This window comes from Pristiophorus japonicus, chromosome 14 (assembly GCF_044704955.1).
Source record: "Pristiophorus japonicus isolate sPriJap1 chromosome 14, sPriJap1.hap1, whole genome shotgun sequence".
Lineage (NCBI taxonomy): Eukaryota > Metazoa > Chordata > Chondrichthyes > Pristiophoridae > Pristiophorus > Pristiophorus japonicus.
Window position 1 is genome coordinate 109,131,623 of NC_091990.1, and position 26,983 is coordinate 109,158,605.

The following is a 26,983-nucleotide window of genomic DNA, read 5'->3' on the forward strand; positions in this document are numbered from 1 at the left end:
AAACAAATTTACCTAGCAACAGGAGGAGGCCATTCTGCCCCTCGAGCCTGTTCTACCATTCAATTAAGCCATGTCAATCTGTAACACAACTCCATTTACCTGTCGTTGATCCATGTGTTGTAGAATCATTCAGCCCATCGTGCCTGTGCCAGCTCTGTGAAAGAGCGATTCAATCAGTCCCACTCCCCCGGCTCTTTCCCCACAGCCCTGCAATGTTTTTTTCTTTTCAAGTATTTATCCAATTCCCTTTTGAATGCATCAGCCGTGACTCAGTGGGTAGCACTCTCGCCTCTGAGTCAGAAGGATGTGGATTCGGGCCCCCACTCCAGAGACTTGAGCACAAAAATCTAGGCTGACACTCCCAGTGCAGTGCTGAAGGAGTATTGCACTGTTGGAGGTGCCGTCTTTTGGATGAGACTTTAAACCGAGACCCCCCTCTGCTCTCAAGTGGATGTAAAAGATCCCATGGCATTACTTCGAAGAAGAGCAGGGGAGATATCTCCGGTGTCCTAGGGCCAATATTTATCCCTCAATCAACATAACAAAAACAGATTATCTGGTCATTATCACATTGCCGTTTGTGGGAGCTTGCTGTGTGCAAATTGTCTGCTGCATTTCCCACATTACAACAGTGACTGCACTTCAAAAGTACTTCATTGGCTGTGAAGCGCTTTGAGACGTCCGGTGGTCGTGAAAGGCGCTATATAAATGCAATACCAGGTGCGCGGACGCGTGGTTGTGCAGCAAATTTAAAGGGACCACACACAGAAAAAAAATTAGAGGGAACATTGCTGACACTCCAGTGCAGTACAGGAGGAGCGCTGCACTGTCGGGGGGCAGTACTGAGGGAGTGCTGCACTGTCGGGGGGGGGGGCAGTACCCAAGGAGCACTACACTGTCGGGGGACAGTACTGGAGGAGCACTGCACTGTCGGAGGGGCAGTACTGGAGGAGCGCTACACTGTCGGAGGGGCAGTACTGGAGGAGCACTGCACTGTCGGAGGGGCAGTACTGGAGGAGCACTGCACTGTCGGAGGTGCCGTCTTTCGGATGAAACATTAAACCGAGGCCCCATCTGCTCTCTCAGGTGGACGTAAAAGATCCCTTGAAGAAGAGTAGGGGAGTTATCCCCGGTGTCCTGGGGCCAATATTTATCCCTCAATCAACATAACAATAAATCAGATTATCTGGTCATTATCACATTGCTGTTTGTGGGAGCTTGCTGTGTGCAAATTAGCTGCCGCATTTCATACATTACAATAGTAACTATATTTCAAAAGTACTTCATTGGCTGTAAAGCGCTTTGGGATGTCCAGTGTCGTGAAAGGCGGTGCAGAAATGCAAGTTCGTTCTTTTTTTCTTTTTGCAATCTTTGATCCTCGTGTGTGATGCTTATCATTCTGAGAGGCGGATTAAATGCTCCCGTGAAACTCACTAATGAAGAACAGGGTCCGAAACCCTGCCCGTGAAACGGAGAGGGCCTTATGCCGGATTATGGCATTTATTGGGAAGCAACAGTACTTAAAAGTGACAAAGCTGTGTTTAATGAAGGAGGTGAAACTTACTGGAGCCCGGAAACGACCATTAGAAAAGTTTACCAGGCAATAGCAATGAACGTGCAACATTATATTTGAGGCTACGGTTCAGATCTTTACAGTGAGGGTCCAATTGTTAATATAGGGTCGAAATGACCCTACAAGTACTACAGTCCCTGCCACGTATTGCAGGCGGGCTCATGCTAAAGCGATTTGCCTGCTATACGCGTTGGACGTTAACACTGTAATTGGTCGTAGCAATGGAATACCTCCTGTGGTTGTTAAGAGTGAGAACGGTTGATTGAATCGCCTTGAAGTTGTGAATTTGTCTGAAATCAGCAGAGCTTTTAAATTGGTATAAAGTCCTGAGGGTGGATTTTCCGGCCCCTTGCGCTCCGTTTTTCACTCCGGAGCGGCAGCAATGGCGGCGGTGAGGTGTTCTGGGCGGGCAGTCAGCCTCCAGCGCACCGCGGGGGTTTCTGGGGACGGTTTTGCGGCGGCACGGAGCAGCACCGCCCGGAAGAGCTGCGCCTGATGTGCAACGCCCGCGCGCTTTTTGACTCCCACTCGACCCGTGCTCCCCGCAACGCGCCATGCAGTGACTGCCTGGGAAATCAGGTGGTCCAACGATACCGACAGTGGAGAGGTAGGTAATGGACTCCTAAGGTAAGTGTGATTGTTTCTTCTTTTAATATTTTTTGCGATTTGTGTTGTGGTGGCATGGGCTATGTACTGGGAATGCTTTTGTGAAGTTTTTTTCAGGTTTATTTCTCTCCCCCAGGCGTCTCTTGGCTCTTTAGCTCAGGAATTTCCCATGCTAACGCCCTGAGAGAGGTGTGCAACGCCTCCCTTAGTGCTCCGCCCCACACTCAGGGCCCAGCTGCCTAAATTTGCTGACTGAGACACAAACTGTTCCCGGGCGCAAACTTTACCGCCCCACCGCCATTACCGCCCCGAAATCAGCAAAGCCGAAAATCTAGTCCCTGAACTTCACGAAACAGCCGGCGCGCTTACTACGGTTAAGTGGCGCATACGGCGATGGTAAGCAGTCAGCGCCATTTGCCCAATGGAGAGACGGCTGCCGGTGTGCAGCATGGACTGCGTAAGCAGTGGGGAGTGAATCAGATTCCCCGCCGATCTATTTAAATGCAGATGCCAACTGGCAGAGAAGGATTGGCGTTTAGTGTTTGTGCATGAGCACCACCCCAATGAGACCAAAGTGTTGACACCGGGCAAGCAGCGCGGGGGGATCCAGGGAGTGGCCTTCAGGATGTGCTTCCCAAGAGAGGCCGGATCGGCCCAGTACAGAAGGTACTAGATTGATCTCTGGGATGAGAGGGTTGTCAAGTGAGGAGAGATTGAGTAGATCGGGCCTATACTCTCTGGAGTTTAGAAGAATGAGAGTTGATCACGTTGAAATATGTAACATTCTGAGGGGGATTGACAGGGTAGATGCTGAGAGATTGTTTCCCCCTGGCTGGGGAGTCTAGAACCAGGGGGAACAGTCTCAGGATAAGGGGAGGGCCATTTAGGACTGAGATGAGGAGGAATTTCTTCACCCAGAAGGTTGTGAATCTTTGGAATTCTCTATCCCAGAGGGCTGTGGTTGCTGAATAGTTGAATATATTCAAGGCTGAGATCGATTGATATTTTGGCTCTAGGGGAATCTAGCGATATGGGGATCGGGCAGGAAAGTGAAGTTGAGGTAGAAGATCAGCCAGGATCTTATTGAATGACGAAGCAAGCTCGAGGGGCCGAATGGCCGACTCCTGCTCCTATTTCTTATGCTCTTATGTTAAGGGGAGACCGAACAGAAGTGTTCAACATTTGATAGGGTAAATAGGGAGAAACTGTTTCCTCTGGCAAGTGGGTCGGTAACCAGAACTCACGAGATTTTAAATAATTGGCAAAAGAAATGTCGTTGCAATGAGGAGAATGTGTTTCACACAGAGGGTTGTTATGATTCTGGAACGCACGACCTGAAAGGGTGGTGGAATCAGATTCCATCAGAACTTTCAAAGGGAAATAGGACATGTACTTGAAGAGGGCCTATTTGCAAGGTTTTTTGGGGAAAAGCAGGGCTGTTAGACTAAATTGGACAGCTCTTTCAAAGAGCCAGCACAGGCGTGACGGACTGAATGACCTCTTTCTGTGCTGTGAGATTCTATGTTGTAGAAACTCTAGTGAGCCATTATTTATTTCTTGTTAAAACAAGTTACTTGAGCAAAATAATGTTGGCTCCTGCAAATGAAACATGTACCTTAGGGGCTGGTTTGATGCGTGCTTTTAGGAGGACTAATCTGGGGAAGAAATTAATATTCAGTGAGGTGATGCTTCAGAACTGCTTGGAGGAAATGGCTGCCCCTTTGTTTATTGTACCTTCGCCATAGAGGTTGTGGCATTATCAGGACCCAGGTCGCCATTTGGAGCGTGGGCAGGAACATCGGCAGAGGAGCGGGAAGGTCATGGCGGACTTGCGACGAGTGATTGGGGTGGAGGAATGATGAGGGATTGTGGCTGAGATTTGGTGGTGATCGTGACGGAGGTTCGGCAAATGCTTGGTGCGGAGGTGCAGCGGGAGATCGTGGCGGAGGGGCAGCGAGTGTTTTTGTGGTGGAGGAGCGGTGAGGGATCGTGGCGGAAGTGCGGAGAATGCTTGTGGCAGAGGAACGGCGAGAGTTCGTGGCGGAGGTGCGGCGAATGTTTGTGGCGGAGGAGCGGCGAGAGATCGTGGCAGAGGTGCGACGAATTACGGTACAGGGCCCAGAAGAGCCGAGGGCCCAGGGGCAGCACGGGCCAGCCCACACTGCGATGTGTGTGCGCACTTGGTCCGTGCAGCAGAGCAGGTCTCCAGTCATCCTAGTTTACCCTTACCACTGGATAAAGGCCTAGCTCTGTCAAGCCCGTGTGGTGGCTGATGTGCAACAGTCATCCACACGCAGGCATCTTCCACCCCTAGAGTTCAGGACTGGAACATCGGGTCCTTCATTGAAACATCTGTGCGCTCATGTGGAAGCAAGTCATCCTCGTTCAAGGGACCGCCTATGATGATGATGTGGCACAGAGTGAGGCCCTGTCCACCTGCGGCAGTGTGTGCGTCCCAGCTGGAGCTCGAATCATATAGACTAGAAATCTTGTAACTGTTACGATGCAAATGTTTGCAAAGTATCTGCAGTGTTCAGCTGTTTACTGACTGCCCGCTTCGGATTGGTGCTCAGAAATGAAAAGAAAGAACATTGTATTTCTATAGCGCCTTTCATGAGCTCAGGATGTCACAAAGCATTTTACAGCCAATTAAGTACTTTTGAAGTGTAGTCACTGTTGTAATGTAGGAAGCGTGGCAGCACAATTTACGCACAGTAAGCTCCCACAATCAGCTATGTGACCAGACACGTGTTTTTTGTGATATTGGTTGAGGGATAAATATTGGCTCAGGATCACAGAATCATAGAAATTTACGGCACAGAAGGCCATTTGGCCCATCGTGTCCGCGCTGATCGAAAAAGAGCTATCCAGCCTAATCCCATCTTCCAGCTCTTGGTCTGAGGTAGGAGGTTTAGAGGGGATTTGAGAGGAAATTTCCTCACTCAGAGCGTGGTGGGGGTCTGGAACCCATGGGATCTTTTACGTCCACCTGAGAAGGTAAACAGAGCCTCAGTTTAACACCTCAGCCAAAAGACGGCAGCACTCCCTCAGCACTGTACTGGAGTGTCAGCCTGGATTATGTCTCTGAAGTGGGATTTGAACCTGTGACCACAGAACCCAGCCCTAAATCCTAATTTAACTCACCAACCCTAACCTGGACCCAAACACTAACTCAAACCCTAAACCTAACTCACCAAACCTAATCCTAATGACCCTAACCTTAACCCAAATGACCTGGCCCCAACGACACTAACCCTAACCCAAAACCCTATTAATTACTAAATGAACAAATCTGAGGTCAGTTAGAGTTGAATTGCTGCTGGGAAGCTTGTAGGTTAGAAGGTGCTCGTAAAGGTCCAAGTAAATATATATATTTTTTTTAAATAGCATGAAATAATCATCACATACATTTCATTCCAACCCCTTCTCCCTTTTAATTTGTTTTGGTAACTTGTGGAGTTTATCATAGTGATATATCATAGGATGACATGCACAGAGGAGGCCATTTGACCCATCGTGCTTATGCTGGTGCTAGCTCTTCAACTGGTGCTACCTGCTCCAAATCCATTTTCCACTATTCTTCCTTTACAAATATTTATCCATTTCGCTTTCAAATGGGGCGTTCAGTGAGGCCACAGCTAGAGTATTGCGTGCAGTTCTGGTCAGCACATTACAGGAAGGATGTGATTGCACTAGAGAGGGTACAGAGGGGATTTACGAGGTTGTTGCCTGGACTGGAGAATTTTAGCTATGAGGAAAGTTTGGATAGGCTGGGGTTGTTTTCTTTGGAACAGAGGAGGCTGAGGGGAGACCTTATTGAGGTGTATAAAATTATGAGGGGTCTGGATAGAGTGGATAGGAAGGGTCCATTTCCCTTAGCAGAGGGATCAACAACCAGGGGGTATAGATTTAAAGTAATTGGTAGGAGGTTTCGAAGGGATTTGAGGCGAAATTTCTTCACCCAGCAGGTGGTGGGGGTCTGGAACTCACTGCCTGAACCCCTCAGCATGTTTAAAAAGTACCTGGATGTGCTCTTGAAGTGCCGGAACCTACAGGGCTACGGACCAAGAACTGGAAAGCGGATTAGGCTGGATGGCTCTTTATCGGCTGGCGTGGACACGGTGAGCCGAAATGGCCTCCTTCAATGCTGTAAATTTCTATGATTCTATGATTTGGAACCACAAGAGCAGCATTTTACAAGAAGGAGCTATTTTGACAGCTTGCATTCCTGGATTGGAGCTTTGCCAGCTGGGAATGCACATCAAGTTGTTAAGGAGCGGCTTAAAGGAGAGAGAGAGTTAGAAAGGCGAAAAAGAATTCCAGAATGCGGGGCTTAGGCGACTGACAGCATGACCGCCAGTGGCGGGGTGAAGGAAGAGCGGGTGGAGGGAGGGGGCACAAGAGACAAGAGTTAAAGGAACCTAGGGGCCGAAATTGCTCTTTTTAGTGTGGAAAGCACTTGCCGCTCGGTCGGCACGGAGTCACTGACAATCATGACATTGCCCTAATTTTTTTTGGGGGGCGGTGGACGTTCGCGCCCCGTCGACCGCTTACCGACTGGCGGTGACCCCCTTTTCCGCCCCGCATGGGAAATTGCCCCGCGGGAGCGGATCGGCCGGGGTTCGGTGCCCTGGCCAGCTTTTCCCGGCGGGAAGATTCTTGTGGCCGGATGGCCCTTAAATGGGAAGGCGCACTGCCGCGGCCGCCATTTTATTTTAATTGTCGGCCGACTCCGAGGTCAGCTCGACAATGGCCTTCCCGGCGGCCCAGTGGGCACCACTAACGTGGCGGCAGAGTTCGCAGTGGCCCTCCCCTTTGACTGAAGGGGAGGAACGTTGCTACGCGCCAGCGCGGGATGTCCGCCCCGCTTGGGACTTCTGCCCCAACACCGCCCGGAAGAAAAAAAATGTAAAGAGCTGAATTTCGCTCCGTGGATTGGGGGCGGAGAAAATGGTAGGTGCGCCCCCTTTCAATCCGGGGGCAATTTTGGCCCCGCAGAATTCTGTTGGGGGAATTGTTTGGAGGTGGTTTACAGAAACAGAGAGTGAGGGGGTGGGGGGGGGGGGGCGGCGGGGGCGAGGGTCATGAAGGGATTTAGAATTTTAAACTGGGGGAACCAGGAGCCAATATAAGTCAGTGAAGGCAGGAATGGTGAGTAAGTGGGTATTGGGAAATTCCAACAGCAAATGCACAAAGTATTTTTACTGTACAGTACGCCACGTGTGTCAGTGGGGAAACAGTTACATTTCCGGCAAGGTATAAAGCTATAGAATGGAAAGACTGACAGGCATTCATTACCTTGGAATGCAGAAGCTCAATACCACAGCTGCATTCTTAGTCACTGTTTACAAATCAGAGCATAGATTGCTCACCGAGTGTAGTAATCAGAAAAGACGGCAGGAAATTAAATTCTACCTGCACCCTCTCGCCCATACACAAGGGAAAATATTGGGCCAGAATTTGCAGGAGTGGGGCATCATGCATGTGCCCTGTTAGTAAGACCCTTCAGGCCAGAATCTTTTTCCGCCCTAACTTGCTGGGAGAGCGAGCTGATAACGGTGCGGCGAGGGCAATGGGGCTTCTGGGACCTCAGTGAGCGACGGGACCCACAATCTAACTCCTTAACCCATGAGATTTAAGGGTTGAGAAAGAAACAGAGGAACGACAGAGAAAGAAATGGAATGAATTAGCGTCAAGTCAGGCAGAAAGAGAGAGAAATAGAGAGAGGGAAAGAAAGATTGGATTAAGAGAGAGAGAAAGAAAGAGACAGAAAAGAAAAGAAAAAATTAAAACATTCAAAATTTAAAAAAAATCTCTAACAACAATGCACTAACTGCAGGAATGAGACTCCACAGTTTCAACTGTTCCCTTTCTAGGCCAGAGGCGCTGAGTGGCATTGCAGGAACATTAATCTGGTCATTATGAAGGTCCTTACGCTGTTAAGTACCAGCCCTAATGTTCTGCGGCAAGTTTAATAGGTAATTGATGCGCATATGCAGCAACTTCACGAAACACTCGGGGTGGTTGAGGGCGAGGTGCCATTTACACGAGGCTAACGGCGGAACGGCACAAATTGTCCAACAACTTAAGGCGATTCGCAAACTCACGGGGAATCTCTTCCTCACCGCACGTTGCTGGACGATTTGCACTGCTCCACCGTTACCTGGTGGAAACAGCACACCCCGGGCGCGACTCTCCCCGACAGCGACACTCCCCGACAGCGGCAATACAGCCTCAGCTTATGGGCTCAAGTCCCAAGTGAAGCTTCAACCCAACAACTTGCTGGCATAGAGTCACGAGCCAGAAATCATGGAATAACACAGCACTGAAGGAAGCCATTCGGCCCATCGTGCTGTGCTGTTGGACCAGTCAAATCCCTAGTGATTTGCTGACGGGTTCTTGGTTTGATGTCAAACCTTCCGTTTATTCAGCGCGGACTCTGGTCAAACCAAGGGCTCGGTAGTTGTAACTCCAGTCTCCCAAACATTCTGTCATCGTTTCATTCAGTTTAAACAGCTGCGCGGCTTCTTTCCAACTTTCAGCAGATATATTACATCACCCCTCTGAAACATGACTCCTCCAGGCACCTCTTTGTTACATAAGATAAGAAATAGGAGCAGGAGTAGGCCATACGGCCCCTTGAGTCTGCTCCGCCATTCAAGACGATCATGACTGATCCAATCATGGACTCAGGTCCACTTCCTTGCCTGCTCCCCATAACCCCTTATTCGCTTATTGGTAAAGAAACTGTCTATCTTTGTCTTAAATTTATTCAATGTCCTGGCTTCCACAGCTCTCTGAGGCAGCGAATTCCACAGATTTACAACCTTCTGAGAGAAGTTGTTCCTCTTCATTTCAGTTTTAAATGGGCAGCCACTTATTCTGAGATTATGCCCCCTAGTTTTATTTTCTCCTATGAGTGGAAATATCCTCTCTGCATCCACCTTGTCGAGCCCCCTCATTATCTTATATGTTTTGATAAGATCACCTCTCATTTTTCTGAACTCCAATGTGTGTAGGCCCAACCTTCTCAACCTTTCCTCATAAGTCAACCTAGTGAACCTTATCTGAACTGTCTCCAAAGCAAGTATATCCTTTTGTAAATATGGAAACCCAAACTTTTTGCAGTATTCCAGGTGTGGCCTCACTAATACCCTGTATAACTGTAGCAAGACTTTTATACTCCATCCCCTTTACAATAAAGGCAAGATTCCATTGGCCTTCCTGATCATTTGCTGTACCTGCATACTAATTTTCATGCACCATGATTCCCAGGTCCCGCTGTACTGCAACACTATGCAATTTTTCTCTATTTAAATAATAACTTGCTCTTCGATTTTTTTTCTGCCAAAGTACATAACCTCACACTTTCCAACATTATACTCTATCTGCCAAATTTTTGCCTGTCTATGTCCTTTTGCAGTTTTTTTGTGTCCTCCTCACACATTGCTTTTCCTCCCATCTTTGTATCGTCAGCAAACTTGGTACATTACACTTGGTCCCTTCATCCAAGTCGTTAATATAAATTGTAAATAGTTGGGGTCCCAGCACTGATCCCTGCGGCACCCCACTAGTTACTGACTGCCAACCTGAGAATGAACCATTTATCCCGACTCCTCTTAGCCAATCCTCTATCCATGCTAATATATTACCCCCAACCCCGTGAACTTTTATTTTTTGCAGTAAGCTTTTATATGGCACCTTGTCAAATGCCTTTTGGATGTCCAAATACACCACATCCACTGGTTCCCCTTTATCCACCCTGTCCGTTACATCCTCAAAGAATTCCAGAAAATTTGTCAAACATGATTTCCCCTTCATAAATCCAAGCTGACTCTGCCTGACTGAATTATGTTTTTCCAAAGGTCCTGCTACTGCTTCTTTAATAATGGACTCCAACATTTTCCCAACCACAGATGTCAGGCTAACTGGTTTATAGTTTCCTGCTTTTTATCGATTTCCTTGTAGGCGCGTTACATTTGCAGTTTTTCAATCTGCTGGGAGCTCCTCAGAATCCAGAGAATTTTGGTAAAATACAACCAATGCATCCACTATCCCTGCCGCTACTTCTCTTAAGACCCTTCATAGAATGATACAGCACAGAAGGAGGCCATTCGGCCCATTATGCCTATGCCGGCTCGTTTGAAAGAACTATTGAATTAGTCCCACCCCCCCTGCCCTTTCCCCATAGCCCTGCAATCTTTCCCCTTCAAGTATTATCCAATTCCCTTTTGAAAGTTATTATTGAATCTGTTTCCACCGCCCTTTCAGGCGGCATGTTCCCGATCACAACAACTCGCTGCACAAAAGAAATTCCCCTCATCTCCCCTCTGGTTCTGTTGCCAATGACCTTCAATCTGTGTCCTCTGTTTCCTGACCCTGCTGCCACTGGAAACAGTTTCTCTCTATTTTCTCCATCAAAACCCCTCAAAATTTTGAGCATCTCTATTAAATCTCTCATCAACCTTCTCTGATTTAAGGAAAAGACAGAAAGACTTGGATTTATATAGCGCCTTTCACGACTTCTGGATGTCTCAAAGCACTTTACAGCCAATGAAGTACTTTTTGGAGTGTAGTCACTGTTGTAATGTAGGAAACGCAGCAGCCAATTTGCGCACAGCAAGCTCCCACAAACAACAATGTGATAATAACCGGATATTCTGTTTTTTTTTTGTTATGCTGTTTGAGGCAGAACAATCCCAGCTTCTCCAGTCTCTCCGCATTAACGGAAGTCCCTCATCCCTGGTATCATTCTGGTAAATCTCCTCTGCAGCCGCTCCAAGGACTAGACATTGACATTTCGATGCAATACTCCGGCTGAGGCCTAACCAGTGATTTATAAAGGTTTAGCATGGCGCAACATCTCGGTACTATCAACACATCTCCCTGCCGTGTATTAATTGTTTGCAGGCGGCATTAAAAATCCCTCGACATCAACGACGAGGTCCAACACCGCCTCCAGTGTGCCAGCGCAGCCTTCCGTCACCTGAGGAAGAGAGTGTTCGAAGACAAGGCCCTCAAATCTGACACGAAGCTTATGATCTACATGTATACAAAGATTATGTAGTGATATCCGCCTCCTACATGGCTCAGAAACGTGGATCATATACAGTAGACACCTCAAAGCGCTGGTAAAATACCACCAACACTGTCTCCGCAAGATCCTGCAAATCCCCTGGGAGGACAGACGCACCGTCAGTGTTCTGGCTCAGGCCAACATCCCCAGTATCGAAGCACGGACCACACTCGACCAGCTCTGTTGGGCGGGCCACATCGTCCGCATGCCCGAAACAAGATTCCCAAAGCAAGCGCTCTACTCAGATCTCCTACACGGAAAGCGATCCCCAGGTGGGCAGAGGAAACGTTTCAAGGACACCCTCTAAGCCTCACCGGCACCTGGGACTCCATGGCCAAAGACTGCCCTAAGTGGAGGAAGAGCATCTGGGAGGGCGCTGAGCACCTCGAGTCTCGTCGCCGAGAGCAAGCGCAGGCAACGGAAGGAGCGATGGGAAACCAGACTCCCCACCCACCCTTTCCTCCAATGACTGTCTGTTCCACCTGTGACAGAGACTGTAATTCCCGTATTGAACTGTTCAGTCACCTTGAGAACTCACTTTTCGAATGAAAGCAAGTCTTCCTCGATTTCGAGGGACTGCCTATGATAATGAAATCCCTCTGTATGCTGACTTCTAAATAAATGATATCAAGTGAGGATAATAATAGGTTGTAAAAGGAGCAAACTTTTATCCTAGTGACAGCGTTCCCGCCTCTGAGTCTGAACACTGAAAACTGCCTGTCCCATTGCTTCAACATCTTAAATACCTAGGTCAAATCGGCCATTAATCACCTCTGCTCTCATAAAAACATTTCTCGGCCAGCTCTCTTAAAAATATTTCAAAAACGTACTGAGTTACCGTTTCCAGGTATGTCTCTCGCTCCTAGTTAAGCAGTTGGGTTTATCTTATCCACTTTTCAATCCTCGGGAATCCTGTCCAGATTGCAACGCATTTAGCAATATGCCAGTAAAAACTCCCAGAAATTTCCTTTCATGCTCATCAGCAGCAGCGGGGAGCAAGGGGGAGAGAGTAGATCCGGACTTTGTGCAATGGAGTAAAGTGGGTGATAGTGATCGAGAAGCCTGTTTTACATCTCTCATTGATTTCCTCCCCATTACCCGTCTCACACTATCGCACAAAAATAAAATAAAATGAAAAACTTGTATTTATATAGCGCCTTTCACGACCTCCGGATATCCCAAAGTGCTTCACAGCCAATGAAGGACAATGAAGTGTAATCACTGCAGCAAATTTGGGCACAGCAAGCTCCCACAAAAAGCAAAGTGATAATGACCAGATAATCTGCTTGAGTAACATTGGTTGAGGGATAAATATTGGCCAGGATACCGGGGAGACTCCCCTGCTTTTCTTCGAATTGTGCCATGGGATCTTTTACATCCAGAGGGTACGGTAGCATAGTGGTTGTGTTACAGGACTGGTAATCCAGAGACACAAATTCAAACCTGCCACGGCAGCCGGGGAATTTAAATTATGTGAATAAATAAATTTGCAATAAAATGCTAGTATCAGTAATGGTGACCATGAAATTACCGGATTGTCGTAAAAAACCATCTGATTCACTGATATCCTTTAGGGAAGGAAATCTGCCATCCTTACCAGCCTATATGTGATCCCATACCCACAGCTATGTGGTTGACTCTTAACTGCCCTCTGAAATGGCTCAGCAAGACACTCAGTTGTAATACACTTATGCGACAAAGTCAGCACTGTGGGAGCACCTTCACCACACAGAGTGCAGCAGTTCAAGAAGGCGGCTCACCACCAGCATCTCGAGGGCAATTAGGGATGGGCAATAAATGCCAACCTTGCCAGCAACACCGACATCCCATGAACGAATACATTTTTAAAAAGCTTGAGAGAGCAGATGGGGCCTCGGTTTAACGTCAGCATCTCCAACAGTGCAGCACTCCCTCAGCACTGCACTGGAGCGTCAGCCTAGATTTTTTGTTCAAGTGTCTGGACTGAGACTTGAACCCACAACCTTCTGACTCAGAGGCAAGGGTGCTACCCACTAGGCCACAGCTGACACTGAGGAAAGATTGAATAGGCTGTGGTTGCCTTTCACGTCATTTCATGCTCCAAAGAGCTTCCCAACTAATGAAATATGTCGATCTGGCAGCATATTTACACACAGCAAGATCCCACAAACTGCTTTTTGTGATGTCAGTTGAGGGATAAATGTTGGCCAGGACACCGGGGAGAAAACCCTTGCTCTGTTTAGTTTAGGCCTCTGGATTACATAGAAACATGGAAAATAGGTGCAGGAGTAGGCCATTCGGCCCTTTGAGCCTGCACCACCATTCAATAAGATCATGGCTGATCATTCCCTCAGTACCCCTTGCCTGCTTTCTCTCCATACCCCTTGATCCCTTTAGCCTTAAGGGCCATATCTAACTCCCTCTTGAATATATCCAATGAACTGGCATCAACAACTCTCTACGGTAGGGAATTCCACAGGTTAACAACTCTCTGACTGAAGAAGTTTCTCCTCATTTCAGTCCTAAATGGCCTACCCCTAATCCTAAGACTGTCCCCTGGTTCTGGATTTCCCCAACGTCGGGAACATTCTTCCCGCATCTAACCTGTCCAGTCCCATCAGAATCTTATAAGTTTCTATGAGATTCCCTCTCATCCTTCGAAACGCCAGTGTATAAAGGCCCAGTTGATCCAGTCTCTTCTTATATGTCAATATTGCCATCCCGGGAATCAGTCTGGTGAACCTTCGCTGCACTCCCGCAATAGCAAGGGCGTCCTTCCTCAGATTAAGAGACCAAAACTGAACACAATATTCCAGCTGAGGCCTCACCAAGGCCCTGTACAACTGCAGTAAGTCCTCCTTTCTCCTATATTCAAATCCCCAAGCTATGAAGGCCAACATACCATTTGCCTTCTCCACCGACTGCTGTAACTGCATGCCAACTTTCAATGACTGATGAACCATGACACCCAGGTCTCATTGCACCTCCCCCTTTCCTAATCTGCCGCCATTCAGATAATACTCTGCCTTCGTGTTTTTGCCCCCAAAGTGGATAACCTCACATTTATCCACATTATACTGCATTTGCCATGAATTGGCCCACTCACCTAACCTATCCAAGTCACCCTACAGTCTTTTAGCGTCCTCCTCACAGCTCACACCGTCACCCAGCTTAGTGTCATCTGCAAACTTGGAGATATTACACTCAATTCCTTCATCTAAATTGATGTATATTGTAAAGAGCTGGGGTCCCAGCACTGAGCCCTGCGGCACTCCACTAGTCACTGCCTGCCATTCTGAAAAGAACCCGTTTATCCCGACTCTCTGCTTCCTGTCTGCCAACCAGTTCTCTATCCACGTCAGTACATTACCCCCAGTACCATGTGCTTTGATTTTGCACACCAATCTCTTGTGTGGGACCTTGTCAAAAGCCTTTTGAAAGTCCAAATACACCACATCCACTGGTTCTCCCTTGTCCACTCTACTAGTTACATCCTCAAAAAATTCCAGAAGATTTGTCAAGCATGATTTCCCTTTCATAAATCCATGCTGACTTAGACCGATCCTGTCACTGCTTTCCAAATGTGCTGCTATTTCATCTTTAATAATTGATTCCAACATTTTCCACACTACTGATGTCAGGCTAACTGGTCTATAATTACCCGTTTTCTCTCTCCCTCTTAAAAAACAGTGGTGTTACATTAGCTACCCTCCAGTCCATAGGAACTGATCCAGAGTCGATAGACTTTTGGAAAATGATCACCAATGCATCCACTATTTCTATGGCCACTTCATTAAGTACTCTGGGATGCAGACTATCAGGCCCCGGGGATTTATCGGGCTTCAATCCCATTAATTGCCCTAACACAATTTCCCACTTTATAAGGATATCCTTCTGTTCCTCCTTCTCACTAGACACTCGGTCCCCTAGTATTTCCGGAAAGTTATTTGTGTCTTCCTTCGTGAAAACAGAACCAAAGTATTTGTTTAACTGGTCCACCATTTCTTTGTTCCCCATTATAAATTCACCTGAATTTGACTGCAAGGGACCTACGTTTGTTTTCACTAATCTTTTTCTCTTCACATATTTATAGAAGCTTTTGCAGTCAGTTTTTATGTTCACAGCAAGCTTCCTCTCATACTCTATTTTTCTCCTCCTAATTAAACCCTTTGTCCTCCTCTCCTGTATTACAAAAATCTCCCAGTCCTCAGGTTTGCTGATTTTTCTGGCCAATTTATATGCCTCTTCCTTGGATTTAACACTATCCTTAATTTCCCTTGTTAGCCTTGGTTGAGCCACCTTCCCAGTTTTATTTATTTATTTATTTATTCATTATTATTTTTTTTTCGTTGCCAATCTTTCCAATTCTTTGTCAAATCACAAATGCCAGAGGTCACCTTGCACCTGTCAAGGATCACTCTGCGCCAATGCTCTTAGCCAAAAGGCCTAGAGCCACTGCACCGTTCCTGGAAGTACTGTAATACCAGGTTCGTGCCATGGAGGTGGGTGTGTGCCCCCCACCCACCTCCGTGGAGGTGGATGTCAGTTTTATTTTTACTCCAGACAGGGATGTACAATTGTTGAAGTTCATCCATGTGATCTTTAAATGTTTGTCATTGCCTATCCACCATCAACCCTTTAAGTATCACTGTCAGTCTATTTTAGCCAATTCACGTCTCATACCATCAAAGTTACCTTTCCTTAAGTTCAGGACCCTAGTCTCTGAATTAACTGTGTCATTCTCCATCTTAATAAAGAATTCTACCATATTATGGTCACTCTTCCCCAAGGGGCCTCGTAGAACAAGATTGTTAATTTGTCCTTTCTAATTACACATCACCCAGTCTAGGATGGCCAGCTCTCTAGTTGGTTCCTCGACAAATTGGTCTAGAAAACCATCCCTAATACACTCCAGGAAATCCTCCTCCACCGCATTGCTACCAGTTTGGTTAACCCAATGAATATGTAGATATGAAGTCGCCCATGATAACTGCTGTACCTTTATTGCATGCATCTCTAATTTCTTGTTTGATGCGGTCCCCATCCTCATTACTACTGTTTGGTCGTCTATACACAACTCCCACTAGCGTTTTCTGCCCTTTGGTATTCCGCAGCTTCACCCATACAGATTCCACATCATCCAAGCTAATGTCCCTCCTTACTATTGCATTAATTTCCTCTTTAACCAACAACGCCACGCCACCTCTTTTTCCTTTCTGAATATCCTTCCTAAATGTTGAATACCCTTGGATGTTGAGTTCCCAGCCTTGGTCACCCTGGAGCCATGTCTCCGTGATGCCAATTACATCATATCCGTTAACTGCTATCGGCGCAGTTAATTCGTCCACCTTATTCCGAATTCTCCTCGCATTGAGGCACAGAGCCTTCAGGCTTGTCTTTTTAACACACTTTGCTCCTTTAGGATTTTGTTGTAATGTGGCCCTTTTTGTTTTTGCCTTGGATTTCTCTGCCCTCCATTTTAACTTTTCTTCTTTTGATCTTTTGCTTCTGCCTCCATTTTATTTCCCTCTGTCTCCCTGCATTGGGTTCCCATCCCCCTGCCATATTAGTTTAACTCCTCCCCAACAGCACGAGCAAACACTCCCGCTAGGACATTGGTTCCGGTCCTGCCCAAGTGCAGACCGTCCGGTTTGTACTGGTCCCATCTCCCCCAGAACCGGTTCCAATGTCCCAGCAATTTGAATCCCTCCCTTTTGCACCACTCCTCAAGCCATGTATTCATCTGAGCTATCCTGCGATTCCTACTCTGACTAGCATGTGGCACTGGTAGCAATCCTGAGATTACTACTTTTGAGGTCCTACTTTTTAATTTAGCTCCTAGCTCCCTAAATTCATCCTGTAGGACCTCATCCCGTTTTTTACCTGTATCGTTGATACCTATATGCACCACGACAACTGGCTGTTTACCCTCCCCCTTCAAAATGTCCTGCACCCGCTCGGAGACATCCTTGACCCTTGCACCAGGGAGGCAACATACCATCCTGGAATCTCGGTTGCGGCCGCAGAAACGTCTATCTATTCCACTTACAATAGAATCCCCTATCACTATAACTCTCCCACTCTTTTTCCTGCCCTCCTGTGCAGCAGAGCCACCCACGGTGCCATTGACTTGGCTGCTGCTGCCCTCCCCTGATGAGTCATCCCCCTCAACAGTACCCAAAGCGGTGTACCAGTCCAGTAACATAACCACTGTGCTACTGTACCCTTGGTGGAACGATGGACATCGGCAACGCAAGAGGCTGGAATCGGAGGAGCACAGAGATCTCCGAGAGTTGTAAGGCTGGAGGAGGTTACAGAGATAGGGAAGGGTGTAGGGCTGGAGGGAGTTACAGAGATAGGGAGAGGTGTAGGGCTGGAGGGGGTTACAGAGATAGGGAGGGGTGAGGCCATGGATAATCCGCTGTTTTTTTGGGAAAGGGCATTATTCCCTCCTCTTTTCGGTAATAGTATCAATCTGCTGTCACTCTACATTCACACAGCAATATATTTCTATAGACAGCTAACTTATTAGATAGGTGTGGGCGTTATACACACACCTACACCTCAGGGTGGACTTGGTACGAGAGCTATCAACCCACAATACGAGACACTCCAAATGGGCACATATAAAGACAGAAAGAACTTGCATTTATAATAAGAAAGAAAGACTTGAATTTCTGTAGCGCATTCACGACCACCGGACGTCGCAAAGCACTTTACAGCCAATGAAGTACTTTTGGAGTCACTGTTGTAATGTGGGAAACGCAGTCACGAATTTGTACACAGCAAGCTCCCACAAACAGCAACGTGATAATGATCAGATAATCTGTTTTTTTGTTATGTTGATTGGGTGATAAATATTGGCCAGGACACCGGGGATAACTCCCATGCTCTTCTTCGAAATAGTGCCATGGGATCTTTTACGTCCACCTGAGGGGGTAGACGACAGTTTAACGTCTCACCCGAAAGACGGCACCTCTGACAGTGCAGCACTCCTTCAGCACTGCACTGGAGTATCATCCTAGATTTTTGTGCTCAAGTTCCTGAAGTTAGACTTGAACCCACAACCTTTTGACTCAGAGGCGAAGGTGCTACCCACTGGGCCACAGCTGACACTATGAGGAAAGATTGGATAGGCTGGGGTTGCCTCCTTATAGCGCCTTTCACGTCATTTCGTGCTCCAAAGAGCTTCCCAGCTAATGAAATATGTTGATCTGGCAGCACATTTATACACAGCAAGATCCCACAAACTGCTTCTTGTGATGTCAGTTGAAGGATAAATGTTGGCCAGGGCCCCTGCTCTGCTTCAATCTTTTACATCCACCTGAGGGCAGACGGGGGGGGGCCTTAGTTAAATATCTCATCCAAAAGACAACACCTCCAACAGTGTCGCGCTCCTTCAGCACTGCACTGAGGGGTCAGCCTGAGGAGTCGTGAGTCTATGGAGTGGTACCTGAACCCATGACCTTCTGACTGAGAGGCGAGAGTGCTGCCCAATGTGCCACAACTGACACTATACATGATACATGAATATTTCTCTCTGGGTCACAAGCTCCCCTGAAAATTGACTGGTATCAGCTACAGATGGGTTGAGACAGGGACAGAAATGGGTGATATTATGGAGGTGGAAGTAGGCGGTGATGGAGCGAATACGAGGTTGGAAGCTCAGCTCAGGGTGAGATAGGACACCAAGGTTGCGAACAGTCTGGTTCAGCCTCAGATAATGCCCAGGGAGAGGGATGGAGTCGGTGCCCAGGGAACGCAGGTTGTGGCGGGGACCAATCACTTCGGTCTTCCCAATATTTAGTTGTAGGAAATTTCCGCTCACCCAGTACCGGATATCGGACATGCAGCATGACAAATCAGAGGCAGCAGAGGGGTTGAGAGAGGTGGTGGCGAGGTAAAACTGGGTGTCGTCGTTGGCGTACATGTGGAAACTGACGCCATGTTTTCGGATGATGTCGCCGAGGGGCAACATGTAGATGAGAAATAGGAGAGGGGTAAGGATAGATCCTTGGGGGACACCAGAGGTAACGATGCAGGAGTGGGAAGAGAAGCCGTTGTATGAAAGACCAGTCACTGGGAACCCCCCGTTAAAACATCTTCCCAGCTTGAAAAGCATTTATTATAGCTTCACAATATTTTGTTTTTAAACTAACTATCCATCCAGCTGCACAATTCACCACCCCTCGAAGACCCATTCTATAACTTGCCTTAGCCTTTAATGGATGATATGGAACTGTGCCAGCTTTGTTTCACCCACATTGTCCTTATTCACCTTGCCAATAATATCTTTGAAAAACTCCAGCCTGTTAGTTAAGCATCACCTCCCCTGCATGACTCCTTGCTGACTGCGCCTTTAGCAAGACCAGCCTCTTCCAAATGTTCATTCACCTTTCCAATTACAATTGCTTCAACGATTTTCCCAGAACTGCTGTTAAACTTTACTGACCAAAAAAGGACTTGCATTTATATAGCGTCTTTCACCACCTCAGGACGCCCCCAAAGCGCTTTACAGCCAGGATTCTGAGGGGGATTGACAGGATAGATACTGAGAGGTTGTTTCTCCTGGCTGGAGTGTCTAGAACCAGGGGTTACAGACTCAGGATAAGAGAATCAGCCATTTAGGACTGAGATGAGGAAGAATTTGTTCACTCAGAGGGTGGTGAATCTACCTCAGCGGGCTGTGGATGCTCAGTCGTTGAGTATATTCAAGGCTGAAAGAGATAGATTTTTGGACTCTCTGTTTTAATGATGTTGGTTGAGGGATAAATATTAGCCCTAAGGCACCAACATATATTAATAAAGCAGACAGAGAATGTTTACCCACTAATATTTTCAATAACAATTGCTAGCCCATTATTGAAAACATATGCACAATTCTCTAATTTTAATAACACCGCATGGTAAATATTCTTCTGTGAAAGAATTAAGGATCTGAAAACAGGTTATTGATTACTATAAAAGCTTATAATTCATTAGACATATTTCCATTCATTTCCACTCCTATAAACGAGTGTGTGGTGGCGATACACGGACTGTGAAGTGTGTTGAGTTAAAGGGGTATGGTAACACAGTGGTTATGTTACTGGAATAGCAAACCAGAGACCTGGACTAATGATCCAGAGACACGAGTTCAAATCACACCATGACAGCTGGGGAACTTAAATTCAATTAATTAAATAAAAATGGCATGTAACTACCGGATTAAAATCCCATCTTGTTCACCAATGTTGTTTAGGGAAGGAAATCGGCCAGCCTGGTGTATATGTGACTCCAGACCGACAGCAACATGTTTGACTCTTAACTGCCCTCTGAAATGGCCCAACGAGACAGTCAGGTCCACCAAACCGCTACTGCAGCGGTTCAAGGCGGCGGCTCACCACCACCTTCTCAAGGGCAATTAGGGATGGGCAATAAATGCTGGCCTTGCCAATGACGCTCACATCCTGTGAATGAATTAAAAAAACACCTCTGTGCTCTCATTGTCCAATAAGATAGAGATAGATTATATGGACAGATAAATAAATCTGGAGATAGACAGATTTTTGAACGATAGGGGAGTCAAGGGTTATGGGGAGCGGGCAGGGAATGGAGTTGAGGCCAAGATCAGATCAGCCATGATCTTATTGAATGGCGGAGCAGGCTCGAGGAGCCAAATGGCCAACTCCTGCTGCTATTTCTTATGTTCTAACTTTACCCACGTTTACCATCTCATCTGAAAGACGGCACCTCTGACAGTGCAGCGCTCACTCAGGGCTGCACTGGGAGCGCCGGGCTGGATTATGGGCTCAAGTTTATGGTGTAGGGGCTCGAACCCACAACCTTCTAACTCAGAGGCGAGTGTGCTACACACTGAGCCACGGCAGAGAGTCACTCATTCTGCTGCACATGAATGGATTGACGAGAATTAGTGATGCGCATGAATGGATTAACGAGATTCCAACTGACCCTACCTTCTATCTACAGTCAGTGGACGTAAAAGATCCTGTGGCACTATTTCGAAGAGAAACAGGGAAGTTATCCCCGGTGTCCTGGGCCAACACTCATTCCTCAACCAACAGCGTTGAAACATGATTGGGTCATTACCACATTGCTGTTTGTGGGAGCTTGCTGTGCGCCAATTGATTTCCCCGACATCATCAACAGTGACTCCATTTCCAAAAAGTACCCCATTGTCTGTAAAGCGCTTTGTGACAGCCTGAGGTCGTGAAAGTCGCTCTACAAATTCACATTCTTTTTCTCTTAAAAGTGGCCAGGAGCGAAGGATCAGTGCAATTGGATAGAGCTGTCAAAAAGCAGAAACGGTGACAGTTCATCTGGTACCTGAAGAGAGCAGCGCTTCTTCCTCCTCCTCCAGCACGACGCTCTGCATGCAGTCCAGCTCCCATTTGTGCACCTTAGTTATCCACAGAGCCGGGACCAGGACATTATACCTGGAGCTTTGAGAGAAACAGAACACAAGCAGGTGTGAGAGAAGCCAGGACAAGGCCCAACAAAATTCAGTATTTATTTTCATCCTTGGATTATCTTCTATGTTGTGGGGAGTCCAGAACAAGGGGACGCAATCTGAAACTTAGAGCCAGGCCCTTCAGGGCGGAAATCAGGAAACACTTTTTTCACAAAAATAGTAGTGGAAATCTGGAACTTTACACCCCACCCCCCTAAAAGGCTGTTGATGCTGGTGGGGATTCAGGGAGGAAGGGAGACTGGGGAGCGGGGGCACGGGGGGGAAGGAGACTGGGGAGTGGGAGCTTGGGGAGGGAGCAAGACTGGGGAATGGGGGTTCGGGGGGGGGAGGAGACTGGGAGTGGAGGCACAGGGAGGGAGGGAGACTGGGCAAAGGAGGAGGGGAGAGGGAGGGAGACTGGGGAGCGGATGCTCGGGGAGGGAGGGGGAAGGAGACTGGGGAGCAGGGGCTCAGGGAGGGAGCAAGACTGGGGAATGGGGGCGCTGGGAGACTGGAGAACGAGGGCTCGGGGAAGTAGATTAACTGGGGAGCGGGGGTGGGGGGGAAGGAGATTGACTGGGGAGCAGGGTCTCGGGGAAGGAGGTAGACTGTGGAGCGGGGGTTTGGGAGATCGTGGAATTGGGGCTCGGTGAGGGAGGGAGACTGGGGCCATGGGGGAGGGGGAGGGTAGACCAGGGAATGGGGTCCCTGGGGGTGGAGCCAGGAGGAGCAGGATGTACCTGGTGGTGAGACAGGTGGGCCTATATTGCAGGCTTCCGATGGACAAGCTGTGGGTGACGATGGGACAGGCGGCTCATCGCCATTATTTAGAGGAAGGCTGCGGAGCAATCCCTGGTCATCCTCGGGCCTCTGTCTTGGGGTCCTGGGATCGTTGCCGCTCCACGCTTGCCGATTGAAAACCGGCCTAAATGAATTTCTGGGCCAACCTTCTGTACGGATTTTTTTTTGGCTTGCTGCCACCGGTAACCACAAAGTGTACTTTGTGCCGTGTTACGGTGGCAACAAGCCAACAGTTGCCTTGGGCACGCCAGAAAATCACAGAATGATACAGCACAGAAGGAGGCCATTCGGCCCATAGTGCCTGTGCCGGCTCTTTGAAAGAACAAATCTCCCTCCACATTTCATTAGGTACAAAATTATGTTCGAACGGCACTTTTTTTCGGCTTTGATATGAATCGGAACCAGAGCTGAATGCTGTACAGAACGTAACTGCGTACCTCCAATTCTGACCTCTTGAGCATCCCCGATTTTAATCGCCTCACCATTGGCGGCCGTGCCTTCAGCTGCAGAGGCCCCAAGCTCTGGAATTCCCTCCCTAAATCTCTCCGTCTCTGTCTCCTGCTCCAAGACACTACCTCTTTGACGAAGTTTTTGGTCACCTGTCATAATATCCCCTTTAGTGTTAACTGTTGCTTAGTGGGTAGCACACTTGCCTCTGAGTCAGATGGTTGTGAGTTCAAGTCCCACTCCAGGAACTTGAGCACAAAAAAAAAATCTAGGCTCACACTCCCAGTGCAGTGCTGCGGGAGCATTGCACGGTCGGAGGTGCCAACTTTCGACAACGGATGAGACGTTAAACCGAGGCCCCTTCTGCTTTCTCAGGTGGGCGTAAAAGATCCCATGGCTCTATTTCAAAGAAGAGCAGGGGAGTTATTCCCACTGTCCTGGATAATATTTATCCCTCAATCAACATAACAAAAACAGATTATTTGGTCATTATCACATTGCTGCTTGTGGGAGCTTGCTGTGTGCAAATTGACTGCCGCGTTTCCTACATTACAACAGTGACTACACTCCAAAAGTACTTCATTGGCTGTAAAGCGCTTTGAGATGTACGGTGGTTGTGAAAGGCACTATATAAATTTTCACAATAAGAGTCACCAATTTAAAACGGAAATGAGGAGGAATTTCTTCTCTCAGTCGTGAATCTTTGGAATTCTCTACCCCAGAGAGCTGTGGAGGCTGGGTCATTGAATAAATTTAAGGTGGGGATAGACAGATTTTTGAATGATAAGGGAGTCAAGGGTTATGGGAACCGGGTGGGTAAGTGTTGAGACCAAGATCAGATCAATCATGATCTTATTGAATGGCGGAGCAGGTGAGTTTTTTGAACGATAAGGGGTTATGGGGAGATGGCAAGGAAGTGGAGCTGAGGCCAAATTCAGTTTAGCCACTGAAGTAGGGCTTGGGCCTACATTGTACTTGACAGCCTGCATTAGTAGTTTTAGAAAGTTGTCCATCACAAGATTGGCCATCGTAACATGTGTCTATGTTAAGAATTGTGGTTTAGCCAGGTGTTGAATATGAGGAAGCCTAGCTCGGCCATTTCTTAGAATAAAGGATATACACTGTATGCTGGAAATGTAGAAAGTCCCCAAAAGTCCAAACTGTATGAATTGATCACAACACATCGTTTATCTGTATCTTTGACCATAAAAGGTCATGTAAATTAATGTATATGCCTACTTGCTTTTTGTGTAACTGTCACGGACCAAGAGCGATTCTTGGAGATCGAGTCGGGGTGGCTTAGTGTGGGGCTAACTAGTGACACTCGATCACTCTTGCAAGTAAATAAACGACTCTTTGACTTTTTACAGACTTCTCGTGGTGTATTTATTATTATACCACATCAGCCATGATCTTATTGAATGGTGGAATAAGCTCAAGGGGCCGAATGGCCTACTCCTGATCCTATTTCTTATGTTCTTACGTAAATCCAAGTCTTTCTTTCTTTTTTAAGTGGTTCGGTGTCAAATTTTGTTTAATAACACTTTTGTGAAACACCTTGGGATATTTTGCTATGTTAAAGGTGTTATATAAATGCAAGGTGTTGTTGTCAGACATTTAAGCGACGGAGTTTTGCAATGGGGGGGGTAATCTCCTTATACTTTAATCCGATTCCACTGGGGAAAAATATGAATAGCACAGTGTGGTACCCTTCACAAAAGAAAACCCACTAGTATTATTGTGATTCACGCTAAATGGTTTCCTTTTACCTCAGTGGACAGTAATTGCAGCAAGGGCAGATTTGAAGTGGAACACCGGGAGAGACGGGAGGTGAAACCCTGTAAATTGCTCCTCCCGACAGCACAATGCACAAGACGCTCCTTATTCAGGTACTTGAATGTCTCCAGTGACGCGCTGATCGCTATCGACTTGGGAAACATTCACTCCATCATCTCCAGTTCTACCACTATCAAAATCTCACCCCTTTGAAAAGCTCTGTACTTGCATTCAACACGTAACAAAACTCCTCTGGACTAACATCTCGGTAACACGGCACAAAGTTCGCTTTGTTCCATTCGATGCAAGGTAATTTTTTTTTTATATGAACCTTCAAGAAAGTCCCCGTCAGCAGTAGGCGCTCCGCTGTCCCGCTGCGACTGCCCCTCGCGTGCGTAAAGGAGTTCGCGGCACAGAAATTCAGCGGTCTTGTGGGGTGGGTGGGGGGTGTCTGTGAATGGATTAGGTGTCATCTGCACCAGCCTATAAAGTGTGGAAGCACTGATGACCCTGACCCCCCCCGGGGCCAGGATGCACATAGCGGGAAACATGGCTCAGCAGAGCTCCAACCCCCACGGCCCCCAGCGATATTATCTTGCCTGCTGTCTTTGGGATGAGACATTAAACCGTGGCCCCTGTTTGTCCTCTCAGGTTGGATGCAAAACCAGCTGACCCCCACATGGCTCAACTCAAGTCAGCACCTCCCTGGGTAACTGCATCATCTCTGTACTCTCCTCCAGCCCCACAACTCTCCGAGATCTCTGCGCTCCTCCAATTCTGGCCTCTTGCACATTCCCGATTTTAATCGCTCCACCATTGCCTAGGCCCTAAGCTCTGAAATTCCCTCCCTAAACTCCTCCGCCTCTCGTTCCACCTTTAAGACGCTCCTTAAACTTACCTCTTTGACAATGTCATAAGAAATAGGAGCAGGAGTAGACCCTACGGCCCCTCGAGCCTGCTCCACCATTCAATAAGGTAATGGCTGATCATCGACCTCAACTCCACTTTCCCGCTCGATCTCCATATCCCTTGATTCCCCTAGCATCCAAAGTCCTAATATCTCCTTATGTGGCTCGATGTCAAATTCACTCCTGTGAAGCGCCTTGGGACGTTTTACTACGTTAAAGGCCCTATATAAATGCAAGTTGTTGATAGAACAATGCCAAAACGGAAATGCTCCTTAAAACCTACCTCTTTGACCAAGCTTTTGGTCACCTGCCCTAATTTCTCCTTATGTGGCTCGGTGTCAAAAATTTTTTTTGTCTTATAATACTCCTGTGAAGATCCTTGGGACGTTTACTACGTAAAGGCGCTATACAAATACAAGTCGTTGTTGTTGAATACCAGAGGCCCTACATGTGGTGATACCCATATGGCATGATGTCTTAAAAGGACAACTTCTTATGGTCTCCCTCCTACAACAGATGGAAGAGGCTGCAATGAAGAGCAACGGGGCATCGATGCAGCCCATCGCTAGTCAGAAGACGTGAAATATTTGTTTTGTATGCGTGAACCTGAAACAAGACATGTTGCAGGTTCGCACCTGTAATTTCATAGATAGCAAATGTCCGATTCCCGTTATTCATTACGCTTTGAAGCCACTTAAAGGCCGATCAATATTTGGCCTTCAACCAACATCACAAAAACGGACACAAAAGCAAAATACTGCGGATGCTGGAAACCTGAAATAAAAACTGAAAATGCTGAAAATACTCAGCAGGTCAGGCAGCATCTGTGGAGTTTTGACAAAGGGTCATCGACCTGAAACGTTAATTCTGTTTCTCTCTCCACAGATGCTGCCTGACCTGCTGAGTATTTCCAGCATTTTCTGTTATTATTTCACAAAAACAGATGATGTGGTCATTTATCTGATTGTCGTCTGTCGAACCTTGCGGTGCCACACATCCCTACACTACAGACTTCAAAAAAAAAATCAATGGCTGTGAAGCGCTTTGGGACATCCTGAGGTTGTGAAAGGTTATATATAAATCATAAAATCATAGAAACTTACAGCAAAGAAAGAGGCCATTCGGCTTGCCGTGTCTGTGCCGGATCTTTGAAAGAGCAGTAGCGCTTAGTCACACATCCTCGCTTTTTGTCCGTAACCCTGTCAGTTCCTCATCCTCCAGTACCTGTCTAACTCCCTTTTAAAGTGATTGATGAAATCAGCTTCCACCATCTATTCAGGCCGAGCGTTCCCGATCCCCACAACTCTGAGTGAAAGCATTTCTCCTCATCTCCCCTCTGGATCTTTTTCCAATGATTTTGAACCTCT

The 26,983-nt window shown here is 47.2% G+C and overlaps 1 protein-coding gene across 5 annotated transcripts in view; it reads right to left on the bottom strand.

Annotated features, from left to right (window-relative positions):
- Positions 1-26,983, bottom strand: part of LOC139279464 (carabin) — a 246,818-nt gene that overhangs the window by 59,381 nt on the left and 160,454 nt on the right. For all 5 annotated transcript variants that reach the window (XM_070898596.1, XM_070898594.1, XM_070898593.1 and 2 more), the window contains one exon: positions 21,561-21,676. In XM_070898596.1, the coding sequence (XP_070754697.1) occupies positions 21,561-21,676 (116 nt within the window). The remainder of the gene's footprint in view (positions 1-21,560; positions 21,677-26,983) is intronic.